Consider the following 19288-nt stretch of genomic DNA (forward strand, 5'->3'; position numbering starts at 1 on the left):
GTTGGGGGTACTCGTGGACCAGGGTTGGAAAAATTTGCTATGAATGAATCATTCATAAAAAATATTGCAATTAGATGTCAAGTTTAGTAATTAATACAGGATGTGTTTTTAGCATAATTTGTGTTGATCAATGGTTATTTCACATATACACTGATCTCGAGAAGTACATTTTTTAGTATATTAATATATTCAAGACATCAATATCAAGTCAAACAAATCAAATTTTATTGGTCACATACACATATTTAGCAGATGTTATTGCAGGTGTAGTGAAATTCTTGTGTAAAGTATCAATAAACATAGAAACAAATTTATGACAAACTGGATTTCCTTCACAATAAGACTACAGACAATAGTCTGTATATGTATAATAGTTAATATTAGAAATATACTGATTATATATTTATGCCTTAGGCTACATGTAGTGGGAAAATATGGATGATATCCATTAGATTCCAGTTAGACACTACAAATCTATATTTATAGACACCAGAGAGTGAAACTGTGCAGTCAGGCTGAAATGATTACTGACTGTGAAGGAGTAGCCTTCACTGTAAAATGAATGAATGTATTTATTGTGTGTTTATATATCTAGGATCGTAGCTAATTTGTCAATCCCATTATCACATGCAAATCCAATAAACTCATCTTTATTCATCAGCACAACCTTTAACTGTTGGTTTGAACGTTCGAATGAGTGACATGTCCCTTTATTGTCAGCTGACTGCTTGCAAGCCTTGCTAATATGCTGATTGCACACACCTGTGGCCTCCTGCCTGAAAAACGCTTCAGTTTGTTTAAATGGAAGATGGCATTCAGTGTGTGTGAGGGACTGCAGGCATGTTGTTAATAAAAATAAACTATTTATGAGATCACCCTCTCTGTCTCATCAACGTGAGGGCATTATTGCACACCGACGGTCAGGTCCAACAAATGTTATACTAATGCAATTGCTCAGATAAACAAAATATAACAATACAAAAAAACTTTTCTTAAACGACGGGTAAAAATGATCACTAGTTTTAAAAACTCGCCCTGCAGAGGAGAATGTCACGGGGCCTTTCTCTAAAATGTTTTATGAGATTGACACATTGGGAGGGATCTCAGACTATTCCTCCATACAGAATCTTTCCTTGCTCGATATCCTTCGTCTGCCCTCTTCAATTTAAACCAGTCCGGAGACTGAGATGTTGATTTTTGTGGTCAATTAACCATTACTTTGTGGATTTTAATGTGTTTCAGCATCCTAGAAGAGGCAATCAGGTTTTGGGCTAAAATGTCCTTGTACTGGGTAAAGTTCATGCTGCCGTTGACCTTAACAAGAGCCCCAGAACCAGTGGAAGCAAATTAGCCCAATAACATCAAAGATCCACCACCATATGGAACAGTAGGTGTTTTTTTCTCTTCATATGCATCATTCTGTGGAAGCCTAGGGCTTTATTGTAGTGTCATCTGACCATAGCAAAGGTTCCAAACCAACTGCCAATGCCGTTTAGCAATCTCCATTTGTTAGATGACATGACAATTGAGCTCTTTGGCCACGCACACCAGTTAATTGACCACACAAATCAACATTTTGCAATGGCCATCAGTTTCTAGACTTGAACCGCATGGAAAAACCTGTGGTTTTAATTGAAAATGGTAGCCCATAAGCGCAGATGAAGGAAATCAAGGATCTGGAAATATTCTGTATGGAGGAATGGTCCAATTTTCCTCCCAATGTGTTCTCCAATCTCATCAAACATTGTAGAAAAAGGCTTAGTGTCGTTATCCTCGCAAGGAGATGTATTGAAAACAAGTGTGGCACTAATTTTGACCTATCTTTTTTGGAGAAAAAAATATTACTTGATAAATAAAATCTCTTTCTCTGAGCAACTGTATTAGTATAAAATAGAATTTTCTCATTTTTGAGCATACATTATAGCTCAGTACTTGTTATACAGTATTTGCTCAACTTTATCAAGGGTGCCAATAATTTTCCTGACAGTACATTCCATCTTGGCACGTCATAAAATTGGACATTTTTAACCGTAACAAAACAGAAACAAGCTCTTTGGAATAAGACTACATTCCCAACTACCAGCAACCAAGAAACTATTTTCTGGCAGCAAGGCCCACTAGGTGACTCTTCCATGAAACGTTGATGCTAAATGCAGAAGTGAGCAGATCAGCGGATTACAGCTGCAACAAGCCTTGAAATAATCAAGAAGAAAAAGCAGCAATGCATGGTTGAAAATAGAAGTGAATCTTCAACAGAAAACATTGTGAGCATAGTTGATCAAATTCCATACTAAAATGAACCGATTGTAAAGTTCTTCGCCTCTGATAATCTCCAGCCCCATTAAGTGCCCTTACCAGAGATAATACCACAATCTCAAACAAATATCAGGACTGGAAATGTAAAATCATTCACATTCTCATACCTCTCATATTGCAAACTCATCAAACATCTACCCTGTTTGATGACACTTATTGTAGCCTTAGTACAAACATCCCATCCATCAACAGCGAGAGTGGGGGGTCTGTGCGTGCTTAATGTGTGTCAGAGGATGTGCGCTTAAATAAACTGACAGCTTCTGTCTCCTCCTGTCTGTCCAGTATCCACTCTCCCCTTTCAATCCCTATCTGACTTGCAGAGGATCCATATTGTGTCTGTGACCGACGGACGACAACTCTAGTCTCGACAGTGAACCTTTCCTCTGGCTCCCTCTGCTGGCTCAGTGTGTGAAGTATCCCAACTGGTGCATCTTGTGCAGGAGGTTGTGCATGAGGTCAAAGGTGGTGAAGCTGACCCCCACAGCGATAGGCCCTTTTATCCAGTTCATACTGAGGCCCTTGTAGAGTCCACGCACCACACCCTCCTGCACCACGATCGCTTTCATGGTGTTCAGGACGCTGCCGTACTGTTGGCCCGTCACCCCGGCCGTCTGCATGCGTCGGCGAACCACGTCCAGTGGGTAAGAGGCCGACTGGCCGAGTAGGCCAGCACACGCGCCAAATGCCAAACGCTCGTACGAGTATGGCTGGGACCGCCTAGTCCTCTCTGAAGAAAGGAATGGGATAAGGAGAGAAAGAGATCCAATTAAGCCCTTAATCAAAAAGCTAATCATTAAATTAAGTCAGTTGTAAAAGAAAAAGGAGGCTGTACCTGCATGCAGTTTCTTGAGGGTCTCATATGTGAAGAAGGTGATTCCTGAGTATGGGATCACTCCCAGGATGGTCGGGCAGAAGCCTCTGTACAGGGTCTTAATGCCCTCCTCCTGCGTAATGCGCACAAACACGTGCATAATGTTGCTATACCTGTAGGGAAGAAAGAGAAGAGTAGGATATTAACCAAGGATAAAAACATGACCTATATTACCCTATATACCTGTTAAACTTTCAATAAGTGGGGAAAGGGGGAACCACGTGCAGGCAGGGCTCGAAATGAACATTTTTCATTGGTAGCACTTGTGCACCCAACTTAAAGTTAGAAGCACCAGAAAATAAGATTTTTTAAAAATTTGATTGAGATACAGCCTTTATTGGGCCTATATGAAGTATAGTTACTTTTGAAGCACTTGTTTTGTTTTTACACAGGGGAGCCCAATTGAGACCAGGGTCTCATTCACAATGGTGCCCTGAGTACAAACATTTTCACAATCAAGAAAATGAACATTACAAATAAAAAATTAATTTAAAAAACTACAAAAAAAGGTACAATACTACACTTTCAACAAATAAACCATTACAAAAAGTGCAATCCTCCACGAATTCCTTTAACACCAGAGTCCTAAACTGCCCTAGCAGCAAAAGGGACTCAAGATACAAGGAATTTTGCAGGTTATTCGAACAATGAAGGGCACTGAAACTAAAGGAGGATTGACTTAAATTGGTCAAGCGGGTTTGGTAGCTCATTCTTTAGCAATGAAGTTAGGTAAGTTGGAAGCTTGTGTAGTAGGGCTTTGGAAACAGAAAGGGAGTAATGAATTGATCTGCGGTACTTTAATGGGGACGAGCTAACCTTTTGTTACAGGACCCAGTGGTGAGTATCCAAACTGTCACCAGTGATGAAACTAATGGTGCTATGGTAGACAGCATCCAAAGGTTTAAGAGTAGGGGCTGTTGCAATCTGGTAAACGGTGTCACCAAAATCAAGAACTGACTGTACAATCTGCTTCCTGCTATTTAGGAAGAGGCAAGATCAAAAAAAAAAATGTAAAAGCCCCCTATAAATCTTAACTTTTTAACTAGCTCATCTGTATGTTTTTAAACATTGTGACATGTCCTCCACAATCACCCGACCTCCACCCAATTGAGATGGTTTGGGATGAGTTGGACCACAGAGTGAAGAAAAAGAAGCCAACAAGTGCTCAGCATTTGTGGGAACACCTTCAAGCCTGTTGGAAAAGCATTCCAGGTGAAGTTGGTTGAGAGAATGCCAAGAGTGTGCAAAACTGTCAAAGGCAAAGGGTGGCTACTTCGAAGAATCTAAAATATATTTTGATTTGTTTAACACTTTTTTTGGTTACTACATGTTATATCATAGTTTATGTCTTCACTATTATTCTACAATGTAGAAAATTGTAAAAAATAAATAAAACCCCTTGAATGAGTAGCTGTGTCCAAACTTTTGACTAGTACTGTATGTACACACACATTATTTATACTCCAGACTCTGACATTACTCGTCCTAATATTGCTATATTTCTTATTATTTTACTTTTTAGATGTGTGTATGGTTGTGTATTGTTAGATATTACTGCACTGCTGGAGCTAGAAACACAAGAATTTCACTACAGCCACAATAACATTTGCTATATATGTGTATGTGAACAATAAAATTAGATTTGAAGTGAATCAGGCCCTATGTTTTATTTTTATTAGTACATCATAGATGTACAGTTGAAGTCGGAAGATTACATACACTTAGGTTGGAGTCATTAAAACTCTAATTTTTCCAACAATTGTTTACAGATTATTTCACTTATAATTCACTGTATCACAATTCCAGTGGGTCAGAAGTTTACATACACTAGGTTGACTGTGCCTTTAAACAGCTTAGAAAATTCCAGAAAATGATGTCATGGCTTTAGAAGCTTCTGATAGGCTAATTGACGTCATGTGAGTCAATTGGAGGTGGACCTGTGGATGTATTTCAAGGCCTACCTTCAAACTCAGTGCCTCTTTGCTTGACATCACAGGAAAATCAAAAGAAATCAGTCAAGACCTCAGAAAAAAATTGTAGACCTCCACAAGTCTGGTTCATCCAAGCCCCTGAAGGTACCACGTTCATCCGTACAAACATTAGTATGCAAGTATAAACACCATGGGACCATGCAGCCGTCATACCGCTCAGGAAGGAGACGCGTTCTGTCTCCTAGAGATGAACGTACTTTAGTGCAAAAAATGCAAATCAATCCAAGACAAACGGCAAAGGATCTTGTGAAGATGCTGGAGGAAACAGGTATAAAAGTATCTATATCCACAGTAAAACGAGTCCTATATCGACATAACCTGAAAGGCTGCTCAGCAAGGAAGAACCACTGCTCCAAAACCGCCATAAAAAAGCCAGACTACAGTTTGCAACTGGACATGGGGACAAAGATCGTACTTTTTGGAGAAATGTCCTCTGGTCTGATGAAACAAAAATAGAACTGTTTGGCCATTATGACCATCGCTATGTTTAGAGGAAAAAGGGGGAGGCTTGCAAGCCGAAGAACACCATCCCAACCGTGAAGCACGGAGGTGGCAGCATCATGTTGTGGGGGTGCTTTGCTGCAGGAGGGACTGGTGCACTTCACAAAATAGATGGCTTCATGAGGATGGAAAATTATGTGGATATATTGAAGCAGCATCTCAAAACATCAGTCAGGAAGTTAAAGCTTTTTCGCAAATGGGTCTTCCAAATAGACAATGACCCCAAGCATACTTCCAAAGTTGTGACAAAATAGCTTAAGGACAACAAAGTCAAGGTATTGGAGTGGCCAGTACAAAGCCCTGACCTCAAACCTATAGAACATTTGTGGGCAGAACTGAAAAAACATGTGCGATCAAGGAGGTCTACAAACCTGACTCAGTTACACCAGCTCTGTCAGGAGGAATGGGCCAAAATTCACCCAACTTGTTGTGAGAAGCTTGTGGAAGGCTACCTGAACCGTTTGACCCAAGTTAAACAATTTAAAGGCAATGCTACCAAATACTAATTGAGTGTATGTAAACGTATGACCCACTGGGAATGTGATGAAAGAAATAAAAGCTGAACTAAATCATTCTCTCTACTATTATTCTGACATTTCACATTATTAAAATAAAGTGGTGATCCTAACTGACCTAAGACAGGGCATTTTTACTAGGATTAAATGTCAGAAATTGTGAAACTGAGTTTAAATGTATTTGGATAAGGTGTATGTGAACTTCTGACTTCAACTGTACATCATCATTAGTACATCATAGACATCAAAAAATAAAGTATATTAGTCATGTTAATGCATCATTCTCTACAATCTGTTTTGAGGTCATTATATTTTCAGAGATTATCCTTTCAAACAGGTGGCCAAGCTGAGGCAAAATGCTTATTAAAAGCATCACACATTTCTATTTAGTCTAGATTGGCTGCAGAGGCTGTCAAAACCTGCTGGGGAAAATGGGGGGGTGGAGTTTTGTTTCAAAGATTTGACCACTTTCCAGAAATTGGCTAGATTACCACCACTCAGATACACAATTCAAGAAGCATGTTGATTTTGTTATTTTAAACAGGGATAGACATCCATTTCTCAAATGTCTGAAGGACTGCCAATCAGAAGTAGAATCAGTCATCTGTCCTTAACCCAAGCTACATTTCTTTCCTGTCATTTTTCAGACAATTCATGAGTAAACCATGGATTGCATCGGTCTTTTAACCTTTGTTTTGTGTAAGGCACATGTTTATCTGCAAGAGAGTTAAACAGGGAAATAAAACAATTGTTTTTAACTAATGTGTAACACCTTTAAACATTAGTTTATTATAAAAGCTAAAATAAATAACATGAATACCTGTCATTGAAATGACAAAGTCATTTGTGGAATAGTAGGTTTCTACATTGTGTATAAATCACTATTTTCCTATTGAGATTCATTACATTGAAAATTGTACACAGTCTCTTAAAAACGTACGTTTTTTTATTGACGATCATTGATCTCCTGAAGAATCTATCCGTTGTCCTTTCTTTCTATGACCCCAAATGTTTGGACAAAGACAGTACAGTATGAAGATAGGCAGAAACTGCTTCTTCAATATAAATCCCAGATCACACTTGTAGGCGATGTCATGGCGAAGTTGGCTAACGAAGGGTCTAACTTTCGTATCGCGCCAAACTGTTCAGGCCGTCATATCAAAGGCACTCCTCAATATAAAGTCATTCCTTGACGTAAATCACTTTGACACGGTTGGAGGAGTAACATGTTTAACTACTTAAGACATTCGCTAGAGTCTAGATTGTGTCTTTAGATTGAGAAAATGAACAACTATGGATGAATTTTTCACTTTTCTCATTGACTTCTCAAACCCCAAACCCTGGCCTAGTCTGCTTGGTCTGTTTCGCAAGTGTCCCCGGAGTTTCATGATTTTGCGCCTTTGGGCTTAGAAACGGTGTGGTTTTGAGTAGTTTTAGAATGGCCCACGAAATGGTTTGTGAATGTAAAATGTGGTCAATGCAATCCACTATAGAAATATTAAAATGTTGAGGCGGTAATATAGGTCAGATCTGAGTTGGGCTAGAAGGAAGCTAGCTGTTTTAATGTAGTAATGGTGCTAGAAGGAAGCTAGCTGTTTTAATGTAGTAATGGTGCTAGAAGGAAGCTAGCTGTTTTAATGTAGTAATGGTGCTAGAAGGAAGCTAGCTGTTTTAATGTAGTAATGGTGCTAGAAGGAAGCTAGCTGTTTTAATGTAGTAATGGTGCTAGAAGGAAGCTAGCTGTTTTAATGTAGTAATGGTGCTAGAAGGAAGCTAGCTGTTTTAATGTAGTAATGGTGCTAGAAGGAAGCTAGCTGTTTTAATGTAGTAATGGTGCTAGAAGGAAGCTAGCTGTTTTAATGTAGTAATGGTGCAACCATTAGAACCCCATCTGCACTCGCCTGTTTCTTTAAGGCACTTGGAAACAACAATTATGGGAGATTTTGTTCATAGTCACACAGCGCTCCCAAAATAAAATTCCTGGTCGCACAGAAAAATATTTGGCCACATTTTTTGTCGCACTTTAGAGCCCCGTGTGCAGGTATATTTATACATTCAAAGACTGACATTTATGAGTGTTATTGGAGAGCCCTACATTTGTCTGGGTGTCACTGCCATCCTGGCCCGCACCATGTCCAGGGGGTAGGTGAGCATGGCAGCTGTGGTGCCAGCCAACGACCCTGCCAGGAAACGTGGAAAAGGAGTAAGGGCTCTGAAACAGACAGATCAAATTACAGTGCAGCTATGGTTTCGACAATGGATATCATTGTATTATTATGATTTTTTTTTTTTTCACACTAGAGAAAATGGTTTGTTCTGTTCAAGAAAGATCACTGAAGGGTTGCCTTGGAGGCTGATGATGACCACCAGAGTTCAGAATGGTGCTACAATAACAAATCAAATTGTATTAGTCACATGCGCCGAATTTAAGAGGTGAAATGCTTACTTACAAGCCCCTAACCAACAATGTAGTTTAAAAATTAAGAAATAAAAGGAACAAGTAATTAAAGAGCAGCAGTAAAATAACAATAGGGAGACTATATACAGGGGGTACCGGTACAGAGTCAATGTGCGGGGGGCTAAGGTTAGTCGAGGTAATTGAGGTAATATGAACATGTAGGAATAGTTATTAAAGTGACTATGCATAGACAACAACAGAGTAGCAGCGGCTTAAAGAGGGGTTGGGGGGGCAATACAAATAGTCTGGGTAGCCATTTTGATTAGATGTTCAAGAGTCCTATGGTTTGGGGGTAGAGGCTGTTTAGAAGCCTCTTGGACCTAGACTTGGCGCTCCGGTACCGCTTGCCGTGCGGTAGCAGAAAGAACAGTCTATGACTAGGGTAGCTGGATTCACTGGCGTTCCTCTGAAACCGCCTGGTATAGAGCTCCTGGATGGCAGGAAGGTTGGTTCCAGTGATGTACTGGGCCGTTCGCACTACCCTCTGTAGTGTCTGAGGCCGAGCAGTTGCCATACCAGGCAGTGATGCAGCCATCCTCTCGATGGTGCAGCTGTAGAACCTTTTGAGGATCTGAGGACCCATGCCAAAACTTTTCAGTCTCCTAAGGGGGAATAGGTTTTGTTGTGCCTTCTTCACAACTGTCTTGGTGTGCTTGGACCATGTTAGTTTCTTGGTGATGTGGACACCAAGGAACTTGAAGCTCTCAACCTGCTCCACTAAAGCCCCGACAATGAGAATGGGTGCGTGCTCGGTCCTCCTTTTCCTGTAGTCTACAATAATCTCCTTTGTCTTGATCACGTTGAGGGAGATGTTGTCCTGGCACCACACAACCAGGTCTCTGACCTCCTCCCTATAGGCTGTCTCGTTGTTGTCGGTGAACAGGCCTACCACTGTTGTGTCATCGGCAAACTTAATGATGGTGTTAGAATCGTGCCTGGCAGTGCAGTCATGAGTGAACAGGGAGTACAGGAGGGGACTGAGCACGCACCCCGAGGGGTCATTGGTTGAGGATAAGCGTGACGGATGTGTTGTTACCTTTCCTTACCACCTGGGGGCGGCCCATCAGGAAGTCCAGGATCCAGTTGCAGAGGGAGATGTTTAGTCTCAGGGTCCTTAGCATATTGATGAGCATTGAGGGCACTATGGTGTTGAACGATGAGCTGTAGTCAATGAATAGCATTCTTACATAGGTGTTCCTTTTGTCCTGGTGGGAAAAGGCAGTGTGGAGTGCAATAGAGATTGCATCATCTCATCTGTGGATCTGTTAGGGCGGTGTGCAAATTGGAGTGGGTCTAGGGTTTTTGGGACAATGGTGTTGATGTGAGCCATGACCAGCCTTTCAAAGCACATCATGTTTACAGACGTGAGTGCTACGGGTTGGTAGTCATTTAGGCAGGTTACCTTAGTGTTCATGGGCACAGGGACCATGGTGGTCTGCTTGAAACATGTTGGTATTACAGACTCGGACAGGGAGAGGTTGAAAATGTCAGTGAAGACACTTGCCAGTTGGTCAGCGCATGCCCGCAGTACACATCCTGGTAATTAATCTGGCCCTGCGGTCTTGTAAATGTTGACCTGTTTAAAGGTCTTACTCACATCGGCTGCGGAGTGTTATCACACAGTCGTCCAGAACAGCTGGTGCTCTCATGCATGTTTTAGTGTTATTTGCCTCGAAGCAAGCATAGAAGTAGTTTAACTCGTCTGGTAAGCTCATGCCACTGGGCAGCTCTCGGCTGTGCTTCCCTTTGTAGTCTGTAATGGTTTGCAAGCCCTGCCACATCCAAGTACCGCCAGAGCCGATGTAATACAATTCAATCTCAGTCATGTATTGACGCTTTGCCTGTTTGATGGTTCGTCAGAGGGCATAGCGGGATTTCTTACAAGTTTCCGGGTTAGAGTCCCAGCTCTAGCCTTTAGCTCAGTGCGGATGTTGCCTACAATCCATGGCTTCTGGTTGGGGTATATACGTACAGTCACTGTGGGGGCGACGTCATCGATGCACTTATTGATGAAGCCAGTGACTGATGTGGTGTACTCCTCAATGCCATCAGAAGAATCCCAGAACATATTCCAGTCTGTGCTAGCAAAACAGTCCTGTAGTTTAGCATCGGCTTCATCTGACCACTTTTTTTTTGACCGAGTCACTAATGCTTCCTGGTTTAATTTTTGCTTGTAAGCAGGAATCAGGAGGACAGAATTATGGTCAGATTTGCCAAATGGTGTGTGAGGGAGAGCTTTGTACACATCTCTGTGTGGAGTAAAGGTGGTCTAGAGTTTTTTTCCCCGCACATTTAACATGCCGATAGAAATTTGATAAGACGGATTTCAAATTCCCTGCATTTAAGTCCCCGGCCAATAGCAGCGCCGCTTCTGGATGAGCATTTTCCTGTTTGCTTATGGCGGAATAGAGCTCATTGAGTGTGGTCTTAGTGCCAGCATCGGTCTGTGGTGGTATGTAAACAGCTACAAAAATACAGATAAACTCTAGGTAGATAGTGTGGTCTACAGCTTATCATGAGATACTCTACCTCAGGTGAGCAAAACCTCAAGACCTCTTTAGATATCATGCACCAGCTGTTGTTTACAAATACACATAGTCCGCCCCCCTTGTACCAGACGCCGCTGTTCTATCCTGCCATACAGTGTATAACCAGACAGCTGTATGTTGATAATGTTGTCGTTCAGCCACGACTCCGTGAAGCATAAGATATTAAAGTTTAATGTCCCGTTGGTAGTTTAATCTTCCTCCTAGGTCATCGATTTTCTTTTTCAATGATTGCATGTTAGCTAGAAGAATGGAAGGCAGTGGGGGTTTACTCGATTGCCTACGAATTCTCAGAAGCAAGCCCGACCTCAGTCCTCTTTTGCTCTGACTTCTCGTAAATAACGGGGATTTGGGCCTGTTCCCGGGAAAGCAGCATGTCCTTCACGTCGGGCTCGTTAAAGGAAAAAAAAGCTTCTGCCAGTTCGTGGTGAGTAATCACTGTTCTGATGTCCAGAAGTTATTTGCAGTCATTAGAGGTGGTAGCAGCAACATTATGTTCAGAATAAGTTCAAAAATAAGTTACAAACAACTCAAAGAAAAGGAATAAAAAAACACATTTGGTTAGGGGGCACGTAAAATGTGAGCCATCTTCTCCGGCGCCATGATACATATGTGTATTCTCAATTATTTTTACTGAGGGGTATTTTACTCACTTTCCCTGGAAGCCATAGTATCCCCCCAGGATTCTCTTGTACTGGTCGTGGGAGCAGAACTGGATGGCAGCGTAGGGGATGACCCGCACCATGGTGGCAGAGTTGCCCCTCCACAGACTGAGGAAGCCATCTTTCATGTATGTACAGTAGAGGAGTCTAAAGGCTTCCTGGAGGGGGGGGGGGGCACACAGCAACACAACACCCTTAACACTAACTCAACAAGACATTTGTGGTCCTGAACTAGAGGTCGACAGATTAATCGGAATGGCCGATTTAATTAGGGCCGATTTCAAGTTTTCATGACAATCGGAAATCGGTATTTTTGGACACCGATTTGGCCGATTAAAAATAAAAAATAAAAATTACACCTTTATTTAACTAGGCAAGTCAGTTAAGAACATTCTTATTTTCAATGACGGCCTAGGAACGGTGGGTTAACTGCCTCGTTCAGGGGCAGAACGACAGACTTTCACCTTGTCAGCTCGGGGAACCAATCTTGCAAACTTACAGTTAACTAGTCCAACGATATAACCACCTGCCTCTCGTTGCACTCCACGAGGAGACTGACTGCCTGTTACGCGAATGCAGTAAGCCATTTAAACTGGTCTGGTCATAAACTTATCTTATAAAAAACAATCAAATCAATCATAATCACTAGTTAACTACACATGGTTGATGATATTACTAGTTTATCTAGCATGTCCTGCGTTGCATATAATCTGACTGAGCATACAAGCATCTGACTGAGCGGTGGTAGGCAGCAGCATTGCTCGTAAGCATTCATTCAAACAGCACTTTTGTGCGTTTTGCCAGCAGCTCTTCATTGTGCATCAAGCATTGCGCTGTTTATGACTTCAAGCCTATCAACTCCCGAGATAAGGCTGGTGTAACCGATGTGATATGGCGGGGTGCCGCTAATAGCGTTTCAAACGTCACTCGCTCTGAGACTTGGAGTGGTTGTTCCCCTTGCTCTGCATGGGTAACGCTGCTTCGAGGGTGGCTGTTGTCGTTGTGTTCCTGGTTCGAGCCCATATTTATTATTTATTTATTTGAGGCTAAATTGATTTTATTGATGTATTAATTTAAAATTAGTGTTCATTCAGTATCGTTGTAATTGTCATTATTACAAATAAAAAATATAAAAAATTGATTAATCGGTATCTGCTTTTTTTGGTCCTCCAATAATCGGTATCGGCGTTGAAAAATCATAATCGGTCGACCTCTATCCTGAACCCACTCTCCGAGGGTGTCTCATTGTGTGGAATATGCTAAAAAACACACATTTCCAAATCACAAATGTACGTGTGTGAAATAGGAGAAATATAAGCACCTACCAAATTATTTTTACTATTATTAGTGGTCCAAGCCCTGAAAGGGATGGAACCCTATTATAATTGCTAGGATTAATATTACATTTATTTTTTAAAATCCTATTTTTGGAGAGCTATAGCTCTTAAATGGTAAGACCTACAAACTTGGTGGGAGGTGTAAATTGGTGGCCGAATACATCTGGTTACACAAATGGTGGCGCTACAAACAACATTTGACTTCAAAAGGTTTTACATTTTTAACAGCATCTCCTCAGAGACCACTAAACCGATTTCTCCAAAACTTGGTGTAAAACATCTATAGGCCAAGATTTGTAAATGTATTATAAATTAAGTTGATATCTTAAACGTCATGGCCGCTGTGAGCCAATGAAGTTGAGTGAGGTTGGGCCTGACAATTTATGTCGCTCTTGGAGGGAATGGACTAAGGATGTTAATGGTTAACCATTAAATTCGTTAGCCGCCGAAAAAATATATTTGACCATGCTTATCGGTCTAAAGGTTCATTTGCATAATTGTGTGGAATTAAATTGGCGACTTTGTATTTTCGTTAGTCGTCATGCGTCTTATCACACGCGCACAGCATACACAGCCTAGTTTCAGGAGCGGAATGGCCTATCACCTGTCAGAGCAGCTCCTCAAAAAGCTGGTACTGGAGTGAAACATGCTTTTTATAACCCAGTCATTGTGCAAAATATTATAATTCTAAATGCAATTGCGTGTTAACTTTGATGGCCACGATTAAAAAAGCTACTATTTTTATTTCTCAATCTCAATTTGGAATTAAAGCGCAACTCCCATTCGCCATTCCAGTGCATAAGCTATAGTCAATGGTAAGCAGAGTCACCCACCACTTTACAATGTGACCTTGAGGCAGTATAATTGTTTGAAACCTGAACGTTTTACTTTACCTCAAATAATGAGGAATGTTTTACCTTGCTTCAAAGTAGCCTTGCCAAAATTCAACCATAGAAGGTTGAGCGGTTTAGAACAGTGTTTTCAGCTCCGCAGGCATTAGGTGAGCTGTTTAGAACAGTGTTTTCAGCTCCGCAGGCATTAGGTGAGCTGTTTAGAACAGTGTTTTCAGCTCCGCAGGCATTAGGTGAGCTGTTTAGAACAGTGTTTTTAGCTCCGCAGGCATTAGGTGAGCTGTTTAGAACAGTGTTTTCAGCTCCGCAGGCATTAGGTTTAAAACTGTTTTAGCAAATTATGTTTTATTAGCTGCTTCATTACAGCAGCTGCATGTTCCATAATAGGCTATAGCCTTTTGACTAAGATGATAGGCTTATTGTTGCATGTTTTCATTAATGAAAAATGTCTGTTCCTTGTATCCATGCATAGTATTTTTTGTTGGTCACACAATTTTACTATTTGGAATTGTTTTTACCGTTTGTTGACTGATTAATGAGGGTCGGTTAGTCAGCAGGAAATTTGACAGAAATGTACATCCCTAATCAAGACGCAGAACAAGACTAGACTTTCTGAGACAGACCAAGGACCAGTGTATCGAAACCATGACCAGACCAGTTTAAATGGGGAAAAACAAGATCAGTAGAGTAAACTTGAGTACAGTACAGTACAATACATTAGACTGGTAATGTTTGGGCCAAAGATGCGTCTATGTTTGGGCTCTTGGAGGGTTGGACCTCCCTGCTAGCTAAGCATCTCAATAATCTATACTATTTCCTGAAGCGTGCACTGGTCCACTATTCACATGGTGGTCCTCTGTAGCTGAGTTGGTCGAGCTCTTGCAACGCCAGGATAGTGGGTTCAATTCTCACGACCACCCAAATGTAAAGAAAGTATACACGCATGACTAAGTTGCTTTGGATAAAAGCAACCTGCTAAATGGCATATATTACATGTTATAAGATTTGTGTAAGTGCAAGAAATGGAGTCAGGACTGGAACCTACAACAAATGCATGCTCTTCCATAGTGTTCAACCCTGACTTTTGTCATGAGGTGAGCATGGCTCAGAGGGGTATAATACATGCCATCCCATGGCGGGCCGGGTTAATCTCACCAATGCAGCTTTCAGATAGACATCCCTAGACAGTGAGGAATTGTTGGTGTTGTGCCTGAACCGAATTTGATTATGTAAAATAAGGCCGTAATATTTCAGAAAGAGAAGAGGGCTAAACGGGGAAAAAGGCTTGGACCCCAGGTAATTACTGCTTGCAGCTATATTTATTATTATTAACTAAACAAGACAGGATTCTCCCCAAGGTGTAGACTAACTTCAAATTGTAACTTAGTCATGCATTGACGTCAATGGGAGACTATGTGAAAATGTGATTTAAGTGGAAGTTAGGATTCACCCTTATGGCAGCATGGAGAGAATTTGTGACTGTTCAGCGTTCTAATATTTAATATACAGGACATTACCTTTGAAATAGCAATGTTTTGAGTCCTCCAGCTTCAGACAGACAGATTAAAAAGTAACACACACCCAAGTGACCAAATAACATTCCCATCTAAGAGATAACACCATTAAATCCTGCTCTGCCAGCCTCTGCCAATTGGGAAGACATACAGTACATCAAGTACATCTTTATTATTTCAATGTGAGTTATATAATAAACTCACCTTAGCAGAGAATCTTTGTGAAGACACTAAAGTAGGAGAAGGAGGAAAATAAGTATTAAGGCAAAGATACTAACAATTAAATTAGTATATATTTACGAAAGGAACCCCTACTTTATATTTTGAGTGCATGGTCTTCCAGGGAAATGGCCTTACCTTGGAAGATGATCTTGGTTCTGTCCAGAGGAGCTATGACTGTTTTGGCCACGGCTCCTGCCAATGCTCCACATAGCAGGGAGTCCAACACTGTCCATCTCTGCACACAGAAAGAAACACTCAGTGTTCCACTTCACACAGGACACAAAAGACAAACTCACTTTGAAATTATATCAGTCATAAACATACTCCATAACTCACGACTAGCATCACTACTCTGGACGGTTCTGACTTAGAATATGTGGACACCTACAAATACCTAGGTGTCTGGCTAGAATGTAAACTCTCCTTCCAGACTCACATTAAGCATCTCCAATCCATAGTTAAATCTAGAATCGGCTTCCTATTTCACAACAAAGCATCCTTCACTCATGCTGCCAAACATACCCACGTAAAACTGACTATCCTACCGATCCATGACTTCAGCGATGTTATTTACAAAATAGCCTCCAACACTCTACTCAGCAAATTGGATACGGTCTATCACAGTGCCATCCGTTTTTCACCAAAGCCCCATATACTACCCACCACTGCGACCTGTATGCTCTCGTTGACTGGCCCTCGCTTCATATTTGTCGCCAAACCCACTGGCTCCAGGTAATCTATAATCTTTGCTAGGTAAAGCCCCTACTTATCTCAGCTCACTGGTCACCACCCGTATCACACACTCCAGCAGGTATATTTCGCTGGTCATCCCCAAAGCCAACACTTCCTTTGGCTGCCTTTCCTTCCAGTTCTCTGCTGCCAATGACTGGAACAAATTGCAAAAATCACAGAAGCTGGAGACTTATATCTCCCTCCCTAACTTTAAGCATCAGCTGTCAGAACAGCTTACCGATCACTGTACCTGTACACAGCCAATCTGTAAATAGCCCACCCAACTACCTCATCCCCATATTGTTATTTATCTTCTTGCTCTTTTGCACCCCAGTATCTCTACTTGCACATCATCATCTGCACATCTATCATTCCAGTGTTAATTGCTAAATTGTAATTATTTCACCTCTATGGCCTATTTATTGCCTTACCTCACTACTCTTCTACATTTGCACATACTGTACATATAATTTTTCAACTGTGTTATTGACTGTACATTTGTTTATGTTGTTGTTTTTGTCACAGGTCGCAGTTGTAAATGATAACTTGTTCTCAACTGGCCTACCTGGTTAAATAAAGGTGAAATAAAATAAACACTACAGCAGTAATGGGGACTATAATATGTCATGATCACTGGCTGCAGATACAGGCTAAAGCAGGGCTCTTCAACCGTGTTCCTGGAGAGCTACCATCCTGTAACCCTAATCTAGCACACCTGGTTCTACTAATTAAAATAGGTTGATAAACCAACCAAGTTACAACTGCAGTTGGAGTGAAAACCTACAGGAGGGTAGCTCTCCAGGAACAGGGTTGGAGACCCCTGGGCTAAAGGTATCACATATAGGTTTCTCATGCTCTTGGAGTACTGCCAGGGTGTAATTTGAACTATCTTTCAACAGATTCCTAACCCATTTTACAGTAGACTGTAGTAAACCTCTCCTCCATGAGTATACACTTCATATGATCTGCAGAGCAGTAATGCGCCATTATATCATGTAGGCTACTTTAGTGTACAGCACTCCAGACATAAACAGCTTTACTTGCCTCTAACTGGAGGTGGAGATAATCTCTTAGCTGGTTCAGAACGTGTTTGTGTGTGTGAGGGTGTGGGTCGTAAAAGTTATTTGGACGGTGGACCCAGTAAAATCCCTGATAAGGTATGTTTAGGATGCAGAGGGAGATAAGTCTTTTGAGGCCACACTGGGAATCTCCAAGCAGTCTGCAGCAATGCGTAGGTTGGAATGTTTTGACTTGAGCAGCCATAGAGGTAGGCAGATCGAGAGAGAGAGAGAGAGAGAGAGAGATACTGCTTTTTATGTTGACCGACTTCTGTACTGCTCTTTGTTGCGCTCTTGGCCACCCAAAGAATTTGCATTACAGCAACTTTTTTACAGAGTTAAGAACAAATTCTTATTTACAATGACGGTCTACCCTAACCCGGACGACGCTGGGACAATTATGCACTGCTCTACGGGACTCCCAATCACGGCCGGTTGTGATACAGCCTGGAATCGAACCAGGGTCTGTAGTGAAGCCTCTAGCACTGATATGCAGTGCCTTAGACCGCTGCACCACTCAGGAGCCCCAAATTAGTGATGACTAATGTTGCCAGTGTCGTTTGGTACTACTTAACAATAAATAAAGACAAAAGATGCAATCTAGTCTAGTCCACTCTAACCCCATACCCATGTCCCAGGGTCTCCCATACTAGCCAAAGGTTACTTGCTGTTCTGGTAAACATGTTTGGCAGCCTTCAGCTGGTTGGTCTTGGCCTGCATGTTCCTGCTATAAACAGCTCTGTGGTATGTAAGCCTGCCTGGCTGCTGTTAGGCTACTGCATCAGGGACAACCCATGATGTAGGGGCTGAGGGGGGGCTCACTTTAGCCTGGCCGGAGGGAGGGAGAGACAGCACTGCTGCCTGGGGCTGTGCCATCTGGTGGTCCTGCACTGTATGGGCCATGTGTGCCCTTGATGACGCCCAGTATCTGACAGTCAGTCAACACCCGACAATCCACTGCAGGAGATAGAAACATGATGATAAACAACATCCTCCCACTGCATGCATAGATTAGCTCTGTGTCACCTTCAATAAATATGCTGTTAAATGTATCAACTTCCCTATTTGCAAAGTAACATAAAATAATTACCACCTAGCTACAGTACACCGTTTAATTTCCTCTGTAATAAAACAGTACATCACAATTGGCTATCCAATGCATTCTAGAATATTCCCACTAAATGTAACATGTTTACTTTTTAGGAACACAATATATGATTTACTATTATTATGAGACATTCACCAATCCCTGCAAAATAATCCAAATAAATAATGAAACGTTAAGTGTGAAAAAGTAAGTATTGCCGCACACCACTTGGGCTAAAAATAAAGAAGTGCAAAATGAATGCGCATACGAATTCCTCGCCTTTAATCTTGATTACTGTGCCTGTGTTTGTTGCAAATCCGGCCAATCTTGAACAATCTTCAGCAATGTTTCACATTCAGTGTTCAACTCCTCTGTCGTCTTCCGAGATCCGTCGCCACATTTATCTCTCTGTTTGGTGTCGTTGGGTCAATATCTGTGGTCAACACATCAGTCAACTTGTCCGTCTATCTCAGCGTTTACGTTTTTTTCCAAGGTGATTGAAAACGACAGCTGCCAAACTGCGACAAGGAAGGTGATGGCCTATTTTTATCCAAAAATTATTGGAGTTTGCTCGCGCACGAGATTATTGTCTTTCAATGGTTTATCAGTTTGAGGGCACGTACAATT

General features: G+C 41.5%; 1 protein-coding gene across 2 annotated transcripts; it reads right to left on the minus strand.

Moving 5' to 3' along the window:
* Window positions 1–203: 203 nt before the first annotated feature.
* Window positions 204–19255, minus strand: LOC115108274 (mitochondrial coenzyme A transporter SLC25A42-like). 2 transcript variants are annotated; one of them, XM_029632416.2, is made up of 8 exons: window positions 18930–19255; window positions 18397–18531; window positions 15920–16019; window positions 15767–15792; window positions 11852–12018; window positions 8290–8406; window positions 3149–3300; window positions 204–3043 (listed from the first exon to the last, which is right to left on the minus strand). In XM_029632416.2, exons 2-8 carry the CDS (start codon window positions 18475–18477, stop codon window positions 2718–2720), a joined length of 969 nt encoding a protein of 322 aa, XP_029488276.1. In that variant the 5' UTR covers window positions 18478–18531; window positions 18930–19255; the 3' UTR covers window positions 204–2717. The 2 variants fall into 2 exon arrangements, with proteins under 2 accessions (XP_029488276.1, XP_029488274.1); XM_029632414.2 differs by having other exon boundaries at window positions 18941–19254.
* Between the last annotated feature and the right edge of the window lie 33 nt (window positions 19256–19288).

The sequence above is a fragment of the Oncorhynchus nerka genome, linkage group LG24 (genome assembly GCF_034236695.1).
Source record: "Oncorhynchus nerka isolate Pitt River linkage group LG24, Oner_Uvic_2.0, whole genome shotgun sequence".
In the NCBI taxonomy this organism is placed as follows: domain Eukaryota; kingdom Metazoa; phylum Chordata; class Actinopteri; order Salmoniformes; family Salmonidae; genus Oncorhynchus; species Oncorhynchus nerka.